This window comes from Pectinophora gossypiella, chromosome 28 (assembly GCF_024362695.1).
Source record: "Pectinophora gossypiella chromosome 28, ilPecGoss1.1, whole genome shotgun sequence".
Lineage (NCBI taxonomy): Eukaryota > Metazoa > Arthropoda > Insecta > Lepidoptera > Gelechiidae > Pectinophora > Pectinophora gossypiella.
The window spans coordinates 5,697,364-5,715,196 of NC_065431.1; the positions used below are offsets into that span (position 1 = coordinate 5,697,364).

Genomic DNA, 17,833 nt, shown 5'->3' on the forward strand with positions numbered 1-17,833 from the left:
ATGAGATTGGAGTGGAGTAGGTAGATCCATAATTTTCTACGGGCAGACATACACACATGTGGTGTCATGTGGTGAAAAAACGTGAGGACACAGTGAGTGCGGTTTGTCGTAGTGAGTTTCGTGCGAGTTCAGATGGTTCCGAACATTCCGATATCAAAAACATAAACAAGCGGCAAAGAAAGAGGGTAGACAGATATGTCTGCCCGTAGAAAATTATGGATCTACCTACTCCACTCCAATCTCATCAGTCATCCCGTGATCATGGCACTTGCAACAGTGTCGAAATATCGGGAGTCTCATATCCCCATTTATACGCGGTAAGAACCCGTTATTATGTGTTTTAATTAGGTATTTTTATGTTGCAATTGTCAACAACTAATACCCTGTTTTTAATTATTTTTACAGGACCCGGATCTGCCGGAGAGGCCGACAGCCGGCAGCACGAGTACAAGTACGATGGTGGCCTTCGAGAAGGGCTCCCCTCCAGCCCCGGACCGGTTTGAGCAAGACATCACTCGGTGCCGGGCCTACGCCAACTGTCGCACGCATCCCTGGGATTAAACACAAACTTTGCTTCCATGTTGTATGATTTAACCATCCATACCATAGCATAGCTGAGGAGCTCGGTGGCGCAGCGGTAAACGTGCTCGGTCTGCCATTGTTGAAGTTAAGCTTCGCAAAGGCCGGTCTTAGGATGGGTGACCACAAAAACACAGTTTTCATCTCTAGTTCCTCCGTGCTTCGGAAGGCACGTTAAGCCGTTGGTCCCGGCTGCATTAGCAGTCGTTAATAACCACCAATCCGCACTGGGCCCGCGTGGTGGTTTAAGGCCCGATCTCCCTATCCGTCCATAGGGAAGGCCCGTGCCCCAGCAGTGGGGACGTTAATGGGCTGGTGATGAACCATATAATATAGTAGGCTGAGCTGTAGGCCATCTACGGGGTCCACAGGTGGCGGATAGTGGAACGGCCATCAGATATGATGGTTAGCTGCGAATATAAAAATAAGCAGTCCCCGACCAAACAGCGACAGGATTAGCAGAACATAGTGGGTAGCTCACTGGGACGGGCTAACCTATAAAATGCTACTTAGGTTCTATGACGATCTTATGACGTAGCGAGAAGGCGCCGCTACTTCAAAAGCGCACCCCTGATGCCGGGCAGCAGCGGTATCAGTACTGGTTGGAGGCCGAGGAAATGGATTCTGGTAGGGCTCTAGCTAGAACATCACCGATTGAGAAATTGGTCGGTGTACTGCGGAAACGGAAGGCGATTGGGGCAACCACCATTCTACACGCCTTATCTATGGAGTAATGGCGATTACTCCACCGACAAAAGCACAGCTCTTATAAAGAGACCATATCATATATCCTGTATAGGACCAACCATGGAAAGTCAAACCATCACTTACATAAATGGGGCTTAAGAGTCGCCATACTGTGAATGTCACCCTATCTCACATAGTGAACGAGTGCCCTCTGCACCGGTTCCCAGGTGGTATAGCCGGGCTGCATTGTGTGACGGATGCGGCAGAGACTTGGTTAGGGGGACTCTAATACTGAATTTCGAGTTTTGAAATTCCGATCTATGTACGTCACTTCGAACACACACTATAGCGAAGTACGAAATTCCGATGTATGTGGGATCGGCGGTATACGAGTACAATGGAGCTTAATATATACGTATGATCCACGCAGGATATTTTATTTTTGTCTGCCATACGCAGTGATAATCATCCATACTTCTACTGGGATGTAAGGTGGGTTAAAAGGCCGTTTCGAAGCAAGTGCGCAACGCAATCAAATAGCAATACCGCTTTCTTAGATGAATTGCTTCGATGTGGCCATATAAACCCCCCTGTTGTGCATAACAGCCTCCTTGGTCTAGTGGTTAGACCGTTAGGCTCACGATCTGGAGGTCCGGGTTCGATTCCTGATGGGGACATTGTCGAAATCATTTTGTGAGACTGTCCTTTGTTTGGTAAGGACTTTTCAAGGCTTGAATCACATTGTCCGAAAAAGTAAGATGATTCCGTGCTTCGGAGGGCACGTTAAGCCGTTGGTCCCGGCTATTAGCCGTAGAAACACCTCCACCAACCCGCAGTGGAGCAGCGTGGTGGAATATGCTCCATACCCCCTCCGGTTGATTGAGGGGAGGCCTGTGCCCAGCGGTGGGACGTATATAGGCAGTTTATGTATGTTATGTTGTGCATATACGTGTTAATAAAACATCATTTTAATACTTAAAACTATATTTAATACATGAACCAAATTTAACAAATTGTCTAAGTAACATCTGCTTAAACACCCCAGAATTAATTTATTTTACATAACTCGGCAACATTGATTCCATTTCTCCAATCAAATAACACTATTCGATGTTGCCAGCGCAAAATTATGGACTTCGTAAAGATAATGCTAGTAACAGCATTATTGGAAATGTTAAAATAATATTTATTATTTCATTATTTTTTGTCATTGTAGAAAATCTGTTACGTATTTATAATAGGTAATTACAGTGCGTAAGTCTCGCAAAAATACGAAAACGGCTCGACCGATTTTGATGATATTTTTAGCTTGCTATATTCCATAGACATTTGAGGCGGACAGGAGTCCTAGTACGGCTTTGAAATTGACTACTCTGGGCGCCATCCCGTCTGGGCGTCAGAGTACTGCGGGGCGGAAGGCAAGAGGGAAACCACTGCCCTATTTTTCGCTAAAAAAGTAGCATGGAGAATGCTACACCGACAAGAGCGTGGCTCTTAAATTAGCGATGATGATATACCATAGATTATACAATGTATCAAACTACATAAAGTAAAGATAAAACTATTGGTTTTAAAATCCATAATGGCTTTGGAGGACTAACTTACATTTCGGGTAATTAAATTAAATTCCGGGTTCGAATCCCGACTCGGGCTGTAAACCACTGAATTCGAATTGGGTTTTGAACTCGTTACATGAGTCATGTCAGGGACCTATGGCGACTTATAGTAACCCTGACACCAGGGTTGATGAGGTTGGTAATTCACCTCACAATCCACACAAGAGAAGATACGAAACTTATAGCTGGTGAGGAGTGCGTGTAGTATACACCTCTGCCTAGCCCTTGGGGGATACAGGCGCGATGCTGTTATATTGATTTCTGCGGTGTTCAGATAATTGGCGGTGCCGCGCTCACGCACTAACCTGCTCGGGCAGGCGCCGTTCACACGCGCATTGCGCAATCTTAACACTGTAGCAGAGACAATTGACCTATTCTGCTGCTCTCTGAGTGAATTCGCAAAAGCCACCATGTTTGTGATTTGTTATCAATGATATTATGTAATTTTGTTGTTGTAATAATGTTTAGTGTTTAAGATTGCTTCACTGTCGTATTGGGTGTATACCTGTAATGAGAGTTGTAAGATTGAATAAATAAATAAATTGAGTTATTGTTTCTGTGTGTTGTATGCAATCGATAATTTTAAAGGTTCTTTTTAATGAGTAATTTTCCACTTTTTTTTGAAGAAGGGGTTTATAGGAGACGGTGTAGATGGCTTCAAATTGGTCTTCGAAGGTTTCCGACTGCTGTCGAAAGGAATTTTGGGACTTTGCCTCACACTTTTGTAGTAATCAATTGTACCTTGCATCGAATTGTTTTTAAGAACGAATTTCACCTTTTTGGGCGTGTCAAATGAGGTTTTATCCTTTTTTTCCTTAGGGGACAACTGTTTTTGATATATTTTGGCCTTTTTCGTTACGAGAGTTGGCGCGTTTTTAACTTTGATGGCGCTATTTTGTTTTTTTTCTGGCTCGGGTTTTTTCTGTTTAGCCGTCTCTGGTTTAGGTTTTTCCATGTCCAGTTTAGGTTTGTCCGTTTTGGATTTTTCTTTTATTATTGTAGGGGCGTTTTTCGATTTTTGAATATGTTTTTCTGGTTTCTGCGCGCCAGATTGTGTTTTTTGTATATTTTTCGCGTCACCTTTTTGTGCGTTCAATTTGGGCTCGGATTTCGCTTGTTTTTTATTTTTTTGCTTTTGTATTTTGTTGTTCTCGACGAGTGTATCGTCTACTTTTTTTTTCTTCGTGGGGCTGTCTCCGTTCTCTTTGTCCGCTTTCCGTTTTTTATTTTTCTTGTTGACATTTTCTTTGTTGGACGTGTCTTCGGGTTTGCCCTTCGTGTTCTTCCCTTCGGCCGCTTCCTCGACTTTCCAGTCACCGGCCTAGAATATAAAATTTATCGTCAAATAGATCACCTGATTGTCCGAAAAAGAAAGATGATTCCGTGCTTCGGAGGGCACGTTAAGCCGTTGGTCCCGGCTATTAGCCGTAAAAACACCTCCACCAACCCGCAGTGGAGCAGCGTGGTGGAGTATGCTCCATACCCCCTCCGGTTGATTGAGGGGAGGCCTGTGCCCAGCAGTGGGACGTGTATAGGCTGTTTATGTTATGTGTTAAATAGATTTAGCGAGAAGATTAAAAAGAACAAAACCGTTTGAATTAACGTAGTGAAAGAAATGGAGATAATTAATAATTATTATATTATTGATTGGATCTCGAGTCGGGATCGCACACCCTAATCGGTGGTGCACGGTCGTACAAACTTACATCGTCAAGTGGTACTTACAGCGTTGTTATGTGTGGCGGTCAGCGCGGCGACGTCCTCGACGATACTCAGTCCAGCTCGACTTTTAGCCAGCAGTCGCTTACGATGTTTACGGCTTAGACCTAAGAGCAAAACAGAAACCACAATCATATATTCAATGTTGGTTTGGACACGTAGAGCGTATGAAAATGATCCGTGCTTCGGAAGGCACGTTAAGCTGTCGGCCCCGGTTACTACTTACTGATGTAAGTATATAGTCGTTACATGAGCCATGTCAGGGGCCTATGGCGGCTCAGTAATAACCCTGACACCAGGGTTGATGGGGTTGGTAATCCACTTCACAACCCACACGACAGAAGAGAAGACCTGGTCTTCTTATACTATGAATTGATTATTACCTCTAAGAGCGAGTTCATCAGACGCCGGCAGCAGTGTCTTCTCCAGGGTGAGCAGAGATCTCGCAGCGCGGCCCACTTTGGGCTTCACCACCACCTCTGCTGGAACCTCCTCCGGTTTGATGGCCAGAGGGTACTCCTTGTTCGCTAGTTGCTGGAACCTGCAAGGGAGAATTTAACATTACATCGATTCTGTCTTACGATTGAAGAACTGTGGAGCTTGGTTGAGTAGAATACTGTGGACATCCGCACATGGAAATGACGGTGGATTGGTCATGTCCTTAGAAGACCTGTGGAACACCCGTCCCGACGAGCTCTGACTGTTTAGGACATTACAGGCTGATCACCTGATTGTCCGGAAGTAAGATGATCCGTGCTTCGGAAGGCACGTTAAGCCGTTGGTCCCGGTTACCACTTGCTAATGTAAGTAGTCGTTACACGAGCCATGTCAGGGGCCTTTGGCGGCGCAATAATAACCCTGACACCAGGGTTGATGAGGTTGGTACTCCACGGCACAACTTGAACCTGAATGCTGATTGTTTGTCTCTTTCGCACTTATGCGGTAACAATGAGATCTATTGCTTCTATGCTGTTCTGGGACCATATAAAAAACATAGAACACGTTCAGCTGCTTCTCTTCCCGGGCATGTCGTAAAAACCGACAGAGGGATTGTGTCCTCTAACATGATGGACTAATGTTATGGGCGATAGGCTGATCCCTTATCACCATAAGGTTCATCATATCCATCTTTGGAATTCGTATCAACGGTGGCTGCAAGTTGTCTTTGATTACTTGTGGCTCTGCCCACCCCATTAGGGATTACGGGCGTGAGTTTATGTATGTATGTATGTAATGAGATCTATTCACTCACCTCTGCATACATATCTTGGCTCGCTTGTGCGCCTTGGAGCCGGTGCTGGCGAGCAGCTCGCCGAGCATGCTGGCGAGCCGCGCGCTCGGCACTGGCAGCGGGGACAGCACCACGTCCACACGACCCGCGCGGGGGTCCAGGATGCGTTCCCTGTTGGACACAAATATAACTTTAACATACAGCCTATATACGTTCAACTGGGTCGTGTACTAGGTTCAAGATAAATTATGAAATTCTGATTACTAAATAAAGACACATCTAAAACTAACGAAAAACATTTTCTTTTTTCTATTAAACTTATTTATGAATTTTAATCAAGAAAAACGTAATAATAAGTCCGACATTTTGTCACGTTTTTCTATGACGTCACAGAGTGCTTTTTCATACAAATTCCATAGTAATTTCGTGTTTTGACGTTTAGTAAAAAGTAACTGATTTGACTAGTTGGAAACTAGCCTACTGCTGGGCACAGGCCTCTCCTCTATCAACCGAAGGGAGTATGTAGCGTACTCCACCACGCTGCTCCACTGTGGTTTAGTGGAAGTGTTTTACGGTTGAGGCGGTTTAACGTGCCCTCCGAAGCACGGAATCACTATTTCGGACAATCAGGCGGTTCAAGCCTGCAATGTCCTTACCAAACAAAGGACAGTCTCACAAAGTGATTTCGACAATGTCCCCATCGGGAATCGAACCCGGACCTCCAGATCGTGAGCCCAGCGCTTTAGCCACTAGATCACAGAGGCTGTTGGATACGCAAATGTAACATTCATAAAACAAAGATGCATCTTACGTAAGTAAGTAATAACAGTTAAATTAGGTATTGAAATTGGCAGCCCTCACACGTCACCACACAGTTGCACGTTTACGATAATGTCAATGCGTCATCATCACCAGCCCATTAACGTCCCCACTGCTGGGGCACGGGCCTTCCCTATGGATGGATAGGGAGATCGGGCCTTAAACCATCACGCGGGCCCAGTGCGGATTGATGGTTATTAACGACTGCTAATACAGCCGGGACCAACGGCTTAACGTGCCTTCCGAAGCACGGAGGAGTTCGAGATGTTTTTTTTTGTGGTCACCCATCCTATGACCGGGTTTTGCGAAAGTTGCTTAACTTCAACAATCGCAGACCGAGCGCGTTTACCGCTGCGCCACCGAGCTCCTCAGTTAATGTGTAGTGTCTGTGTAAAACGAGGTAGTTTGTATGAAGTGTCCGGGGTGTGGTTATAGGTGGATAAAATACTCATGTTTAATAATTACCTTTCCTCACCATCGGATTCTTCATCTGGGACTTCTTCATCATCATCATCATCATCAGACACCAGTTGTAACGCATCCGGACCACCTTCCGGGCACCCCATCTGAGAAAAAATACAGAATAACTTTATTTTATTACTTTAGATGGTTCCGTGCTTCAGAGTGGACGTTAAGTCGTTAGTCCGGGCTACCATCAGCTCAACCAACACCACCACTGCCCCAGCTCCGACTGCCCCTCAAGTTCTGCCAGGCTACCTTCTGCCAGGCGGCGGCCCTGCCCTGGTACTGCAGACCCAGCTCCGACTGCCTCACTAGCACCCACCTGCTGCCAGGCGGCGGCCCTGCCCTGGTACTGCAGCCCCAGCTCCGACTGCCTCACTAGCACCTACCTGCTGCCAGGCGGCGGCCCTGCCCTGGTACTGCAGACCCAGCTCCGACTGCCTCACTAGGACCCACCTGCTGCCAGGCGGCGGCCCTGCCCTGGTACTGCAGCCCCAGCTCCGACTGCCTCACTAGCACCTACCTGCTGCCAGGCGGCGGCCCTGCCCTGGTACTGCAGACCCAGCTCCGACTGCCTCACTAGGACCCACCTGCTGCCAGGCGGCGGCCCTGCCCTGGTACTGCAGCCCCAGCTCCGACTGCCTCACTAGCACCTACCTGCTGCCAGGCGGCGGCCCTGCCCTGGTACTGCAGACCCAGCTCCGACTGCCTCACTAGGACCCACCTGCTGCCAGGCGGCGGCCCTGCCCTGGTACTGCAGCCCCAGCTCCGACTGCCTCACTAGCACCTACCTGCTGCCAGGCGGCGGCCCTGCCCTGGTACTGCAGACCCAGCTCCGACTGCCTCACTAGGACCCACCTGCTGCCAGGCGGCGGCCCTGCCCTGGTACTGCAGCCCCAGCTCCGACTGCCTCACTAGCACCTACCTGCTGCCAGGCGGCGGCCCTGCCCTGGTACTGCAGCCCCAGCTCCGACTGCCTCACTAGCACCTACCTGCTGCCAGGCGGCGGCCCTGCCCTGGTACTGCAGACCCAGCTCCGACTGCCTCACTAGCACCCACCTGCTGCCAGGCGGCGGCCCTGCCCTGGTACTGCAGCCCCAGCTCCGACTGCCTCACTAGCACCTACCTGCTGCCAGGCGGCGGCCCTGCCCTGGTACTGCAGACCCAGCTCCGACTGCCTCACGAGCGCGGTGAGCGCCCGGCGGCACGCGGCGCACACCCCCGCCTCGCCCCCCGCGCACATGTACACGCACAGCGGCCGCAGGAGCTCCGCCACGCTGTCCGCCGGAATGTTGCCTTGTGATACCTGCAAAAGTTATAATAACATAACATAAACTGCCTATATACGTCCCACTGCTGGGCAATGGCCTCCCCACAATCAACCGGAGCGGGTAAGGAGCATACTCCAGCACGCTGCTCCACTGCGGGTCGGTGGAGGTGTTTTTACGGCTAATAGCCGGGAACGTGCCCCCCGAAACACGTAATCATCTTACTGTTCCAGACAATCAGGTGATTCAAACCTGAAAAGTCCTTACCAAACAAAGGACAGTCTCACAAAGTGATTTCGACAATGTCCCCATCGGGAATCGGACCCGGACTTCCAGATCGTGAGCCTAACGCTCTAACCAATAGACCACGGAGGCTGGTAAAAAAAATTAACATAAACATAAATAGCCTATTACGTCCCACTGCTGGGCACAGGCCTCCTCTCAATCAACCGGAGAGGGTATGGAGCATACTCCACCATGCTGCAGTGGAGCAGCGTGGTAAAAAAAAAAATAATTTAAAAAAAACACAAAGGGCCCTAGAAGGAGTTACATTGACCGAATTGGAGATGTCCTTAGAAAAGGTTTAGTACGATCTACTCGGAACCGGCGTGCGTGTATGAAGCGATTGATGAATGCGGAGGAAGCAAGAGAAGTATGTCAGGATCGAAGCAAATAGAACCCTATAGTCTCTGCTTACCCCGGTGGAAAATAGGCGTGAGTTTATGTATGTCTTAAAAAAAGAACAATTAATACATACATTCCCGAAGATTTCGGGATCTCGCGAGATTGCATTCCCTATTTGATTCATAAATGATTATCGCGTGCTCATCGGTGAAGGAAAACATCGTGAGGAAACCCACATTCCCGGACGTTTCGGAGATATATCACACAACAAAGAAAAGTGAATATCGAATTATCATGATCCGTGCTACAAGCCCGGTTACTGCTTACTGATGCAAGTACATAGTCGTTACATGAGCCATGCCAGGGGCCTTTAGCAGCTCAAGAACCCCTAACACCAGGGTTGATGAGGTTGGTAATCCACCTCACAACCCACACGATAGAAGAGAATGTTAAGTTAGGACTTACATACCTTTGCAATTTCTTCTAGGTAACAATCGATGATATGTAAAATCATTGATGTGGCGTTGCGGGCGTACAGTGGTGTCTTTACGGCCAAAATACCTATCGGAGAAGAAATAAAAAATAAATTTAGTTATCAGAAATTCATATTTATTTATTATTCGTATTATATTATTCATATATAATATTATAATATATTCATATACACTTCTCATCAAAAAAATCGAAACACTTCCGTTTTCATTGTTTCTGTCCGAATTTAACACAAAAATGAATTCATACGATGAAAAAAAATACATAAATGTATAGCTGGCAGTTTGGCCATTACAGTAATAAGCGAAAATTCTAAATTCAAAATTAGAATTTCATTTGTTTATCTTATAAACGAAATGAATCACTGTTTTGAGACAAATGTGTGTTTAGGGTTGGAGTACATTTAGCGTTTAAAAACTAAAAATTGGCGCCTATCCTTAAACTTTTTGTTTTTTATTTCAATACTGTGACTTTGGGACGTCTGAAAAAAGGTTTTTTTTCTAAAACGTATGGATACTTCGCCCACAGAAGCCGCCCAAGTTGTGGCATTGCTGGATTCTGGCCTTAGTCAGCGTGTTGTGGCTGCAAGACTGCATCTAAGCCTGTCATCTGTTCATAGAGTCTATAAACGTTATCGGGAGACTGGTTTGTTCACGCGCCGTTCAGGATCTGGCAGGAATCGGGTCACTTCTGAGCGAGATGATCGATTTATTGTAACAACTTCTTTAAGAAATCGACGCCTTAACGCTTTTCAACTGCAGCAGCGGCTTCGTGTTGTACGAAGGGTGGCTGTAAGTGACTCTACAATTAGAAGAAGGTTGAAGGATCGTGGACTGGTACCGCATAAGCCAGCAAATGGGCCGAAATTAACTGCAGACCATCGAAGAGCGCGCCTTAACTTTGCACGTGAGCACCTAAATTGGTCATACCTACAGTGGAGCAAAGTTCTCTTTTCTGATGAGTGTAAAATTATGCTGTATGGTAACGACGGAAGGAACAAGGTCTACAGAAGAGACGGAGAACGCTATGCACAATGCTGCATTGAAGAAAAGGTCAGCTATGGTGGCGGTTCGTGGACGGTTTGGGGAGGAATCAGCGCCGACGGTAAGACAGAGCTTGCTTTCGTGTCTGGGCCACGTCTGCCTGCATTAAACTGTCATCGGTACGTCGAAGAGTGTCTCGAGCCTCATGTGATGCCCTATGCACATTTTATTGGCAACGGCTTCATATTCATGCACGACAATGCTAGGGCTCACACCGCGGGCGTCGTACGAGATTATCTTAACGAAGTCGATATCTCTATTATGGAATGGCCAGCAAGAAGCCCGGACATGAATCTCATTGAACATCTGTGGGATGAATTAAAGAGACGAATTCGAGCAAGAGATCCTGCCCCAGAAACACTTAGCCAGCTGCAAGATGCAATCCAAGAGGAATGGGACAATATACCACAGCATGTGATCGTGACTCTCATCCGATCGATGAAGAACCGTATGGAAGCAGTAATTAGAGCTCGGGGAGGGAATACAAGTTATTAAATAAACGTTTATTAGCTTTTTTTTTCATTTACGTGTGTTGTTTTATCCATTTCCTTTATACTCCATACGGAATAAAAATGACTCATTTAACAAAATACGAAACCTATGAAAAATTCATTTAAATTTAGAACATTAACATTAAGATTTGATAAGCTCATATTACTCACTATTAAACGACATTTAACATTTATTCCTAAATGTACACATTTTTCTGATAATCCTGACAAAACGTAAACTTGCAAGGTGTTTCGATTTTTTTGATGAGAAGTGTATATTATAATATATTATTCATATTTAGTTATAAGAAATTCATAATTTATCTTGAACCTAGTACAGTCATAAGCAATATCATGTACCCACTTTAGAACCCTGTCGCACTATCATATTTGACATTTAATGAGACTTACGGTTTAATTTGTCAAAAAAAGTTAATGTGACATGGTTGCAAAGTGTCATCATCATCGCGTCCAAGCCGTGTCCGGCGACGGCGACTCCTAAATGTCTATCCCAGGTCGATGTTATGATAGGCTCTAATGTGGCTAGCAAAACCGAACTTCGATTTGAAGGTTCGGCCACATGGCGCACAGAATAACTGGCCAGCAGAATTAAACGTATAGTTGTAGGAGGGCTTCTGTCGAGTCTTCCGTATACTGCAAAGTGTAAAAGTGTAGTGTGTGTGTGTTGTCTTGCAAAGTGTATACTGTATATGTTCGAGGGGTCGAGGTAAACCTAACTCAGCCGCTGGTGAGGAGCGGAGAGTTGCCGTTCTATACGTAGTATGGAGCTCGGTGGCGCAGCGGTAAACGCGCTCGGTCTGCGATTGTTGAAGTTAAGCAACTTTCGCAAAGGCCGGTCATAGGATGGGTGACCACAAAAAAAAAGTTTTCATCTCGAGCTCCTCCGTGCTTCGGAAGGCACGTTAAGCCGTTGGTCCCGGCTGCATTAGCAGTCGTTAACCATCAATCCGCACTGGGCCCGCGTGATGGTTTAAGGCCCGATCTCCCTATCCATCCATAGGGAAGGCCCGTGCCCCAGCAGTGGGGACGTTAATGGGCTGGTGATGAAATACATAGGCACTCACCGTCGGGTCCAGATAACATTTTAGCGTACTGACGGCACGCCTGCTCGCTCCACCCGCAACGGGCTACGCAGCGCAGGCTACCCCGAAGATATCTTCGAACCAGCTGTAATGTAACATCAACCACATTCATATTAGGTATAAACCAATATTTATTCAAAATTCTTACTTGCATACTATGATGGTGTACAAGTTTGTAAGTTACATATGAGTTTCACATCATAGACCCTTTCGGGCACAACAAAATAGAACTTTAAAAGCGAGAAGGAAGCTTTACAAATAGTAACATCAGTATCATTAAGGTATTCACTAGTGCTGTAGTAACATTTATTAATTAGAAATTCTTTTATTTTTTTAATATAGATTTTGTCACTTTTTTCTTCTTTTAATATGTTAGGCAGTTTATTATAAATTTTGATGGACATCACATATGGGCTAGAAGAATGTAGGACCAGTCTAGATATAGGTAAATTTAAGCTTTTTCCATGACGCAATATGTATTTTACAGGGAGATCTTCGCGACGTTTAAATAAATCTAGGTATTTACGAACAAATTTACAATTTTTTAAAATATATAGAGAACCATCTGTTAGAATAAGGAATAATCTTCTACCGTGTGGGTTGTGAGCTGGATTACCAACCCCATTAACCCTGCTTATTATCCCTTATACCAACCAACGGCCTCCGTGGTCCAGTGGTTAGAGCGTTGGGCGCACGATCCTGAGATCCCGGGTTGGAATCCCGGTGGGGACATAACGTAAAAATCATTTTGTCATCCCTAGTTTGGTTAGGACATTACAGGCTGATCACCTGATTGTCCGAAAGTAAAGTAAGATGATCCGTGCTGAAGGCACGTTAAGCCTTTAGTCCCGGTTACTATTTACTGATGTTCGCAATCTATCACCCTTGGATAATAAGCACTTCTTGTGGTGTATAGGTATCATTTTAGGTAAGCGACCAGTGTCGCTTCCTATTTTGGGCCTTAGTTGGCTAGATCCTGCGGCAGCCTCCTTTTTAGTCTTAGTTGTGTGTGCTCATCCATGAGCGGCCTGGCCAGTATATTAGGATGGGCTGTTATTCTGTTTTTGTAAGAGCAGCTTACATTTTTTAACTCTTCACTTACTGTTGGGATTCCCAACTCTTTGTGTAATTTACTGATGTAAGTGAGTAATCGTTACATGAGCCATGTCAGGGGCCTTTGGCGGCTCAATCGTAACCACGTTATATCATTTATCTATGATCCAAACATGATTTCAAACTCGTAAAGTCGAAAGGATTTTTTTTATAAATATAGTATACTTTTTTCTCTTAAAAGCTGTTACCGAATATTACCATGAGAGATTTGTCCATGCGATGGTGGTCGATACCATGCCACTCGGTCGCCACCGCCTTAAGGCCAACTTTGACCATCAGCAGGGCATGACGGTACTGCTCACTGGAAAACTGGTCCAGAATCCCGGCTATGCTCTCACACAGTTCCTCCTGCAATATACAAAGAATGTTACATGTTTATAAAGGGTGTTAGTGACATCGTAACGAAAACTTTAAGCGATGATTCAGACCATGATTCCTTTTTTTTTCTTTGTTTAAACTACAATCAGTCTTCTAGACTATAAGCAGTTTTGTTGAGTGGATAAGTGACGTGTCAGGAGCTACAACCAGTGTCAGACACGTCTGTGGGAGACGTGTCACTACAACCAGTGTCACAGCCTCCCACTTTACACAACATGGCTTCTCTTCAGTTGTTTCACCACATTTACGAGGTCTATAAGCTCTGATGCGAGGGGATTCGGATGATCGGCTAGTAGCTCTATACGTTTCTTTTGGTAATTCTTGATCTCTTCAGCGACAGTTGGAATGTTAAGGTATTCATGTATTTCTTCATTCTTGCTTAACCATGATTCTGAGTTGGAATTTTAAGTGGAATAAAAAAAACACTAAAACCTTTCATTAATTTTCTGACAGGGAATTCCACTTGATATCAACTCAGAATCATGGCCTGCATCATTCCCCTCAGTATTTGTTACGGTGTCACTAACACCCATACGTACTTGTATGGTCACCTGTTTGTACTTGTATGGGGTGTAAGTGACATCGTAACGAATACTTAGGGGGATGATTAATATCAAATGAATTTTTCCATCGCAAATGACAAAAATATGAATTTTGCGACGGAAAATTTAAAGAAAGAAAATATTAATTTCCATATTGGACGCCACATTTACAAACTTACATTACAGAAATAATAAAAATAGAAAAAAAAACAAAGACAAAAAGACAAATAATACAGACATTAGATACACAATGGAGGCGCCCAAAATAAAAAAAAGGATCTCCCTCAGCACAATGCCGTGACACGTGCTTAGCACGGGCCGCGGCGCTGGTGTTATGGGAGACCTATCGAACGTGAGCCACGGACACACCAAACTCAATTACGTACCTACTTATATACAATAAAGAAAACATACTATGATTTTACTTGATATTAACTCAGAATCATTTGCTGAATCATCCCACTCAGTATTCATTACGGTGTCACTAACACTCTGTATACAACTGTATTTGGCTTATGTTTGTAGAGGAAATAAAGAGTTTTTACACATACTATACATACATAAGATAACGACAATTACCCGTAGCAGAGACGAAGGAAATTCAACTGACTAAGACACTACTTTCGCTTTTTATTTTGTATTATTTGTTTTGAGGTATATACCAGTATAAACAGCCTCCGTGGTCTAGTGGTAAGAGCGTTATATTATCTGGAGGTCCGGGTTCGATTCCCGATGGGGACATTGTCTAAATCACTTTGTGAGACTGTCCTTTGTTTGGTAAGGACTTTTCAGGCTTGAATCACCTGATTGTCCGAAAAAGTAAGTTGATTCCGTGCTTCGGAGGGCACGTTAAGCCGTTGGTCCCGGCTATTAGCCGTAAAAACACCTCCACCAACCCGCAGTGGAGCAGCGTGGTGGAGTATGCTCCATACCCTCTCCGGTTGATTGAGAGGAGGCCTGTGCCCAGCAGTGGGACGTATATAGGCTATTTATGTATATTTATGTACCTGTATGAGTGGTTTGTCAGACATCCACACCGCGTAGAATAGACCCTTCCAAATGCGCGCGAAGTCATCTTCTTTGAATTCTAAAACAGATATACATACATATTAAGACAGTTATTGGTACACACCATTTAACTCCATTGTATGTTATACCTGTCATTTTCATATCCGCCGAAAAGGAGTACAGGTAATCGACAAGCATAAAATTTATGGAACACACGTCAATTTTGGGCAACAATTTTAACGAACCTCTAAAAATTATACCTATAATAAATATACTGACAGAATTAAGTTGATAGCACACTTCAATCGGGTTGCATATTATCGACATGCCTATATGATTCACGCACTTACTTGTTAATTTTAAGATTAACAGCTATCAATCACGCATCCCTTGCATTTCCGGTGGATAAGAAAATGATAGGTATAACTTAAAACAAAATTGGGAATTGTCTGCAGGAACCAAGGCCAGTAATATTCAGGCACTTCACTAAAGTTACATTAGATGACTGTTATAGATAACATTTTGTTTTTATAAAAAAGGCGCGAAACTGACGTCGACAACAACCGGTAGCATACATCTTTTTTTTTATAAAAAAAATACTTTTTTTTTTTTTTGTTTTGGTTTTCCCTGAAGGGTAAGGCAAAGGGAACTATGCCCATACAGCCATGTCTTACGTATTTTTTTTCTTGATGAATGATGAAATGATGAAAGGTGATGATGATGAAACCTAAGCCCCCACCCTCGGAGTAGACTCCTACTCCGAACCCCAAACGAATTAACTCGAAAGTCCGCATAAACTTTCGAGTTATGAAGCGGCTTCTTGACACGAAGCGAAAATAGGCAGATACACTTTGTTTATTGAATACTCCAATATAATAACACTCGCGAATGTCTTCCGACTAACTTAATGCGATCATCAACCACAAAACACCACTTCGTATTAATTATTTAGATTATTCAATGAAGAAAGCAACTGTCCCGTTCCCGTTTCCCGCCAAAAAGCCTAAAAAAAAAATACCTCAAGGGGTAGGCAAAGGTAAGGTAGTATAAGTAAATGTTTTTTTTTATTTATTTGTGTCATTGAAGTATTAGATAAAATATAGCAGAAAAAATAAAAAAAGCTAGAATATATTTAAAACTATTGTAACATTTAATTTGTTCCTGGATTTTTTATTTACAAATTTTCTTAAACAGCCACTTCTGTATTTTGGAGGAGTGGATGTACTAGGTATACACCTCTGACTACCTAGCCATCTTTTGTAAGGTTCTCTAGAAGAATCTAAACCTATGGGGTACTTCCTATAGACCTAGAAAAAAAAAAAGAAAAATAGAAAAAAAGAAAGGCAAAGAACTTACAGTGCAAGTAAAGGAAAATATTTGAAAATTGTTATTGTGATTACAAACTTATTTGCAAGTTAGTAAACTAATCACAACTACATACGTTATACAGAGATAATAGTTTCTCAACGGCAAAGTCAGTGTGTCTCTTACCTTTATATTATTTATTTTATATTACCTTTGATAATTTACGGCAATTTTTTATTGTACCTCAATATTCAGGTATTTTTTTTCTGACTAATTACGAAAGGCTTGGCAGATCGCGTTATTCTCACTGTACGACATAGTTTTTACTCCTTATTCTATGACGATGCTGAATATATATATATAAGAAAAATTCTAGATTATATAAAGCTCAACAGATGTTACTTACTTATACTTATACTTCTCTAATTTCAAATTTTTATGTTGGCTGTATAATTTTAATTTTACTTTAAATATTACCCTTAATTGTATAAATTATGTACGCCGTAATTGTTATATAGGTATATTAGTCACAATACCGTAACCTTCTAAATGTAAAAATGTTTTAATGTATATGATGTGGCTGCACTTTATAAATAAATAAATAGACGACGTAAAAAGTATGTTTACATTTTGAGGTTATGTTTCAACGTGTTATTTCTTAAATAGTATTTTTAAGTGAACATGACTAAAAGTCGAATAATAATGATACAATTGTGAACATAACTCACCATAACCCTTCTCAAAACAGTTTAAAAGCCATTTTTTTAATGTTTTGAGCGCGCGATCGCGAGTTTTCTTTTCATTTCCAGACAGCAATCTGGCGAACTTTATTTCTTGCGCTACAATTAACACATGTTCTTTTTTGGGTTTACTTAGTTTCTTCTTCTTGTTTTCGTGCTGTGTAATTTTGGTTTTCTGTGCAATTTTCATTTTTGAAAATGTGGATGTTTCTGTTTGACATGACAATGACACACTGTGTCACTGTGTTGCTGTTATTGTTTAAATTGTAAAACAGGCAAAGATCTGAGGACCCTACAGCCTACTTTGACGGTTCGTTGATTTAAAATTTTTGAGCTTATTTAAAAATACAAGTACTTTGTTTATTTAACGCATAGCTAATGATGGAATTAATCAGCACGCCTATCGCAATCTGGGGCACCTTTCATAGTCAGTATAAATCAAATATAAGGCGGCATTGCACTTCACCCAAAAAAACGTAAAAGCGCGTACAAGATAATAAATTAAACGTTCGAACCCACGCATATGCTAGTGCTAGACATTTATTAAATTATCCTATATAATAATATTAGATTCTCGGTTTTTTTACTACCATTCTAATTCTTTTAAGTATAT

At 43.3% G+C, this 17,833-nt stretch overlaps 1 protein-coding gene across 7 annotated transcripts; it reads right to left on the reverse strand.

Moving 5' to 3' along the window:
- Positions 1–2,232: 2,232 nt before the first annotated feature.
- LOC126379157 (ribosomal RNA processing protein 1 homolog) lies at positions 2,233–17,439 on the reverse strand. Of its 7 annotated transcripts, none has more exons than XM_050027807.1 (12): positions 17,209–17,439; positions 15,175–15,254; positions 13,446–13,595; positions 12,117–12,219; positions 9,475–9,566; positions 8,292–8,419; positions 7,436–7,487; positions 7,117–7,217; positions 5,854–6,003; positions 4,985–5,142; positions 4,608–4,708; positions 2,233–4,203 (listed from the first exon to the last, which is right to left on the reverse strand). In XM_050027807.1, the coding sequence occupies exons 1-12, from the start codon at positions 17,408–17,410 to the stop codon at positions 3,478–3,480; spliced, it is 2,043 nt and encodes a 680-aa protein (XP_049883764.1). In that variant the 5' UTR covers positions 17,411–17,439; the 3' UTR covers positions 2,233–3,477. The 7 variants fall into 7 exon arrangements, with proteins under 7 accessions (XP_049883764.1, XP_049883765.1, XP_049883766.1 ...); XM_050027808.1 differs by lacking the exon at positions 7,436–7,487 and adding an exon at positions 7,570–7,621; XM_050027809.1 differs by lacking the exon at positions 7,436–7,487 and adding an exon at positions 7,704–7,755.
- Between the last annotated feature and the right edge of the window lie 394 nt (positions 17,440–17,833).

Coding starts and splice junctions, on each gene's coding strand:
- LOC126379157 (XM_050027807.1), bottom strand. CDS start 17,410: ATGAAAATTGCACAGAAAACCAAAATTACACAGCACGAAAACAAGAAG. Junction 15,255..17,208: donor CTGTTTTGAGAAGGGTTATG/GTGAGTTATGTT, acceptor TATCTGTTTTAG/AATTCAAAGAAGATGACTTC. Junction 7,488..8,291: donor GCGCTCACCGCGCTCGTGAG/GCAGTCGGAGCT, acceptor GGTGCTAGTGAG/GCAGTCGGAGCTGGGGCTGC.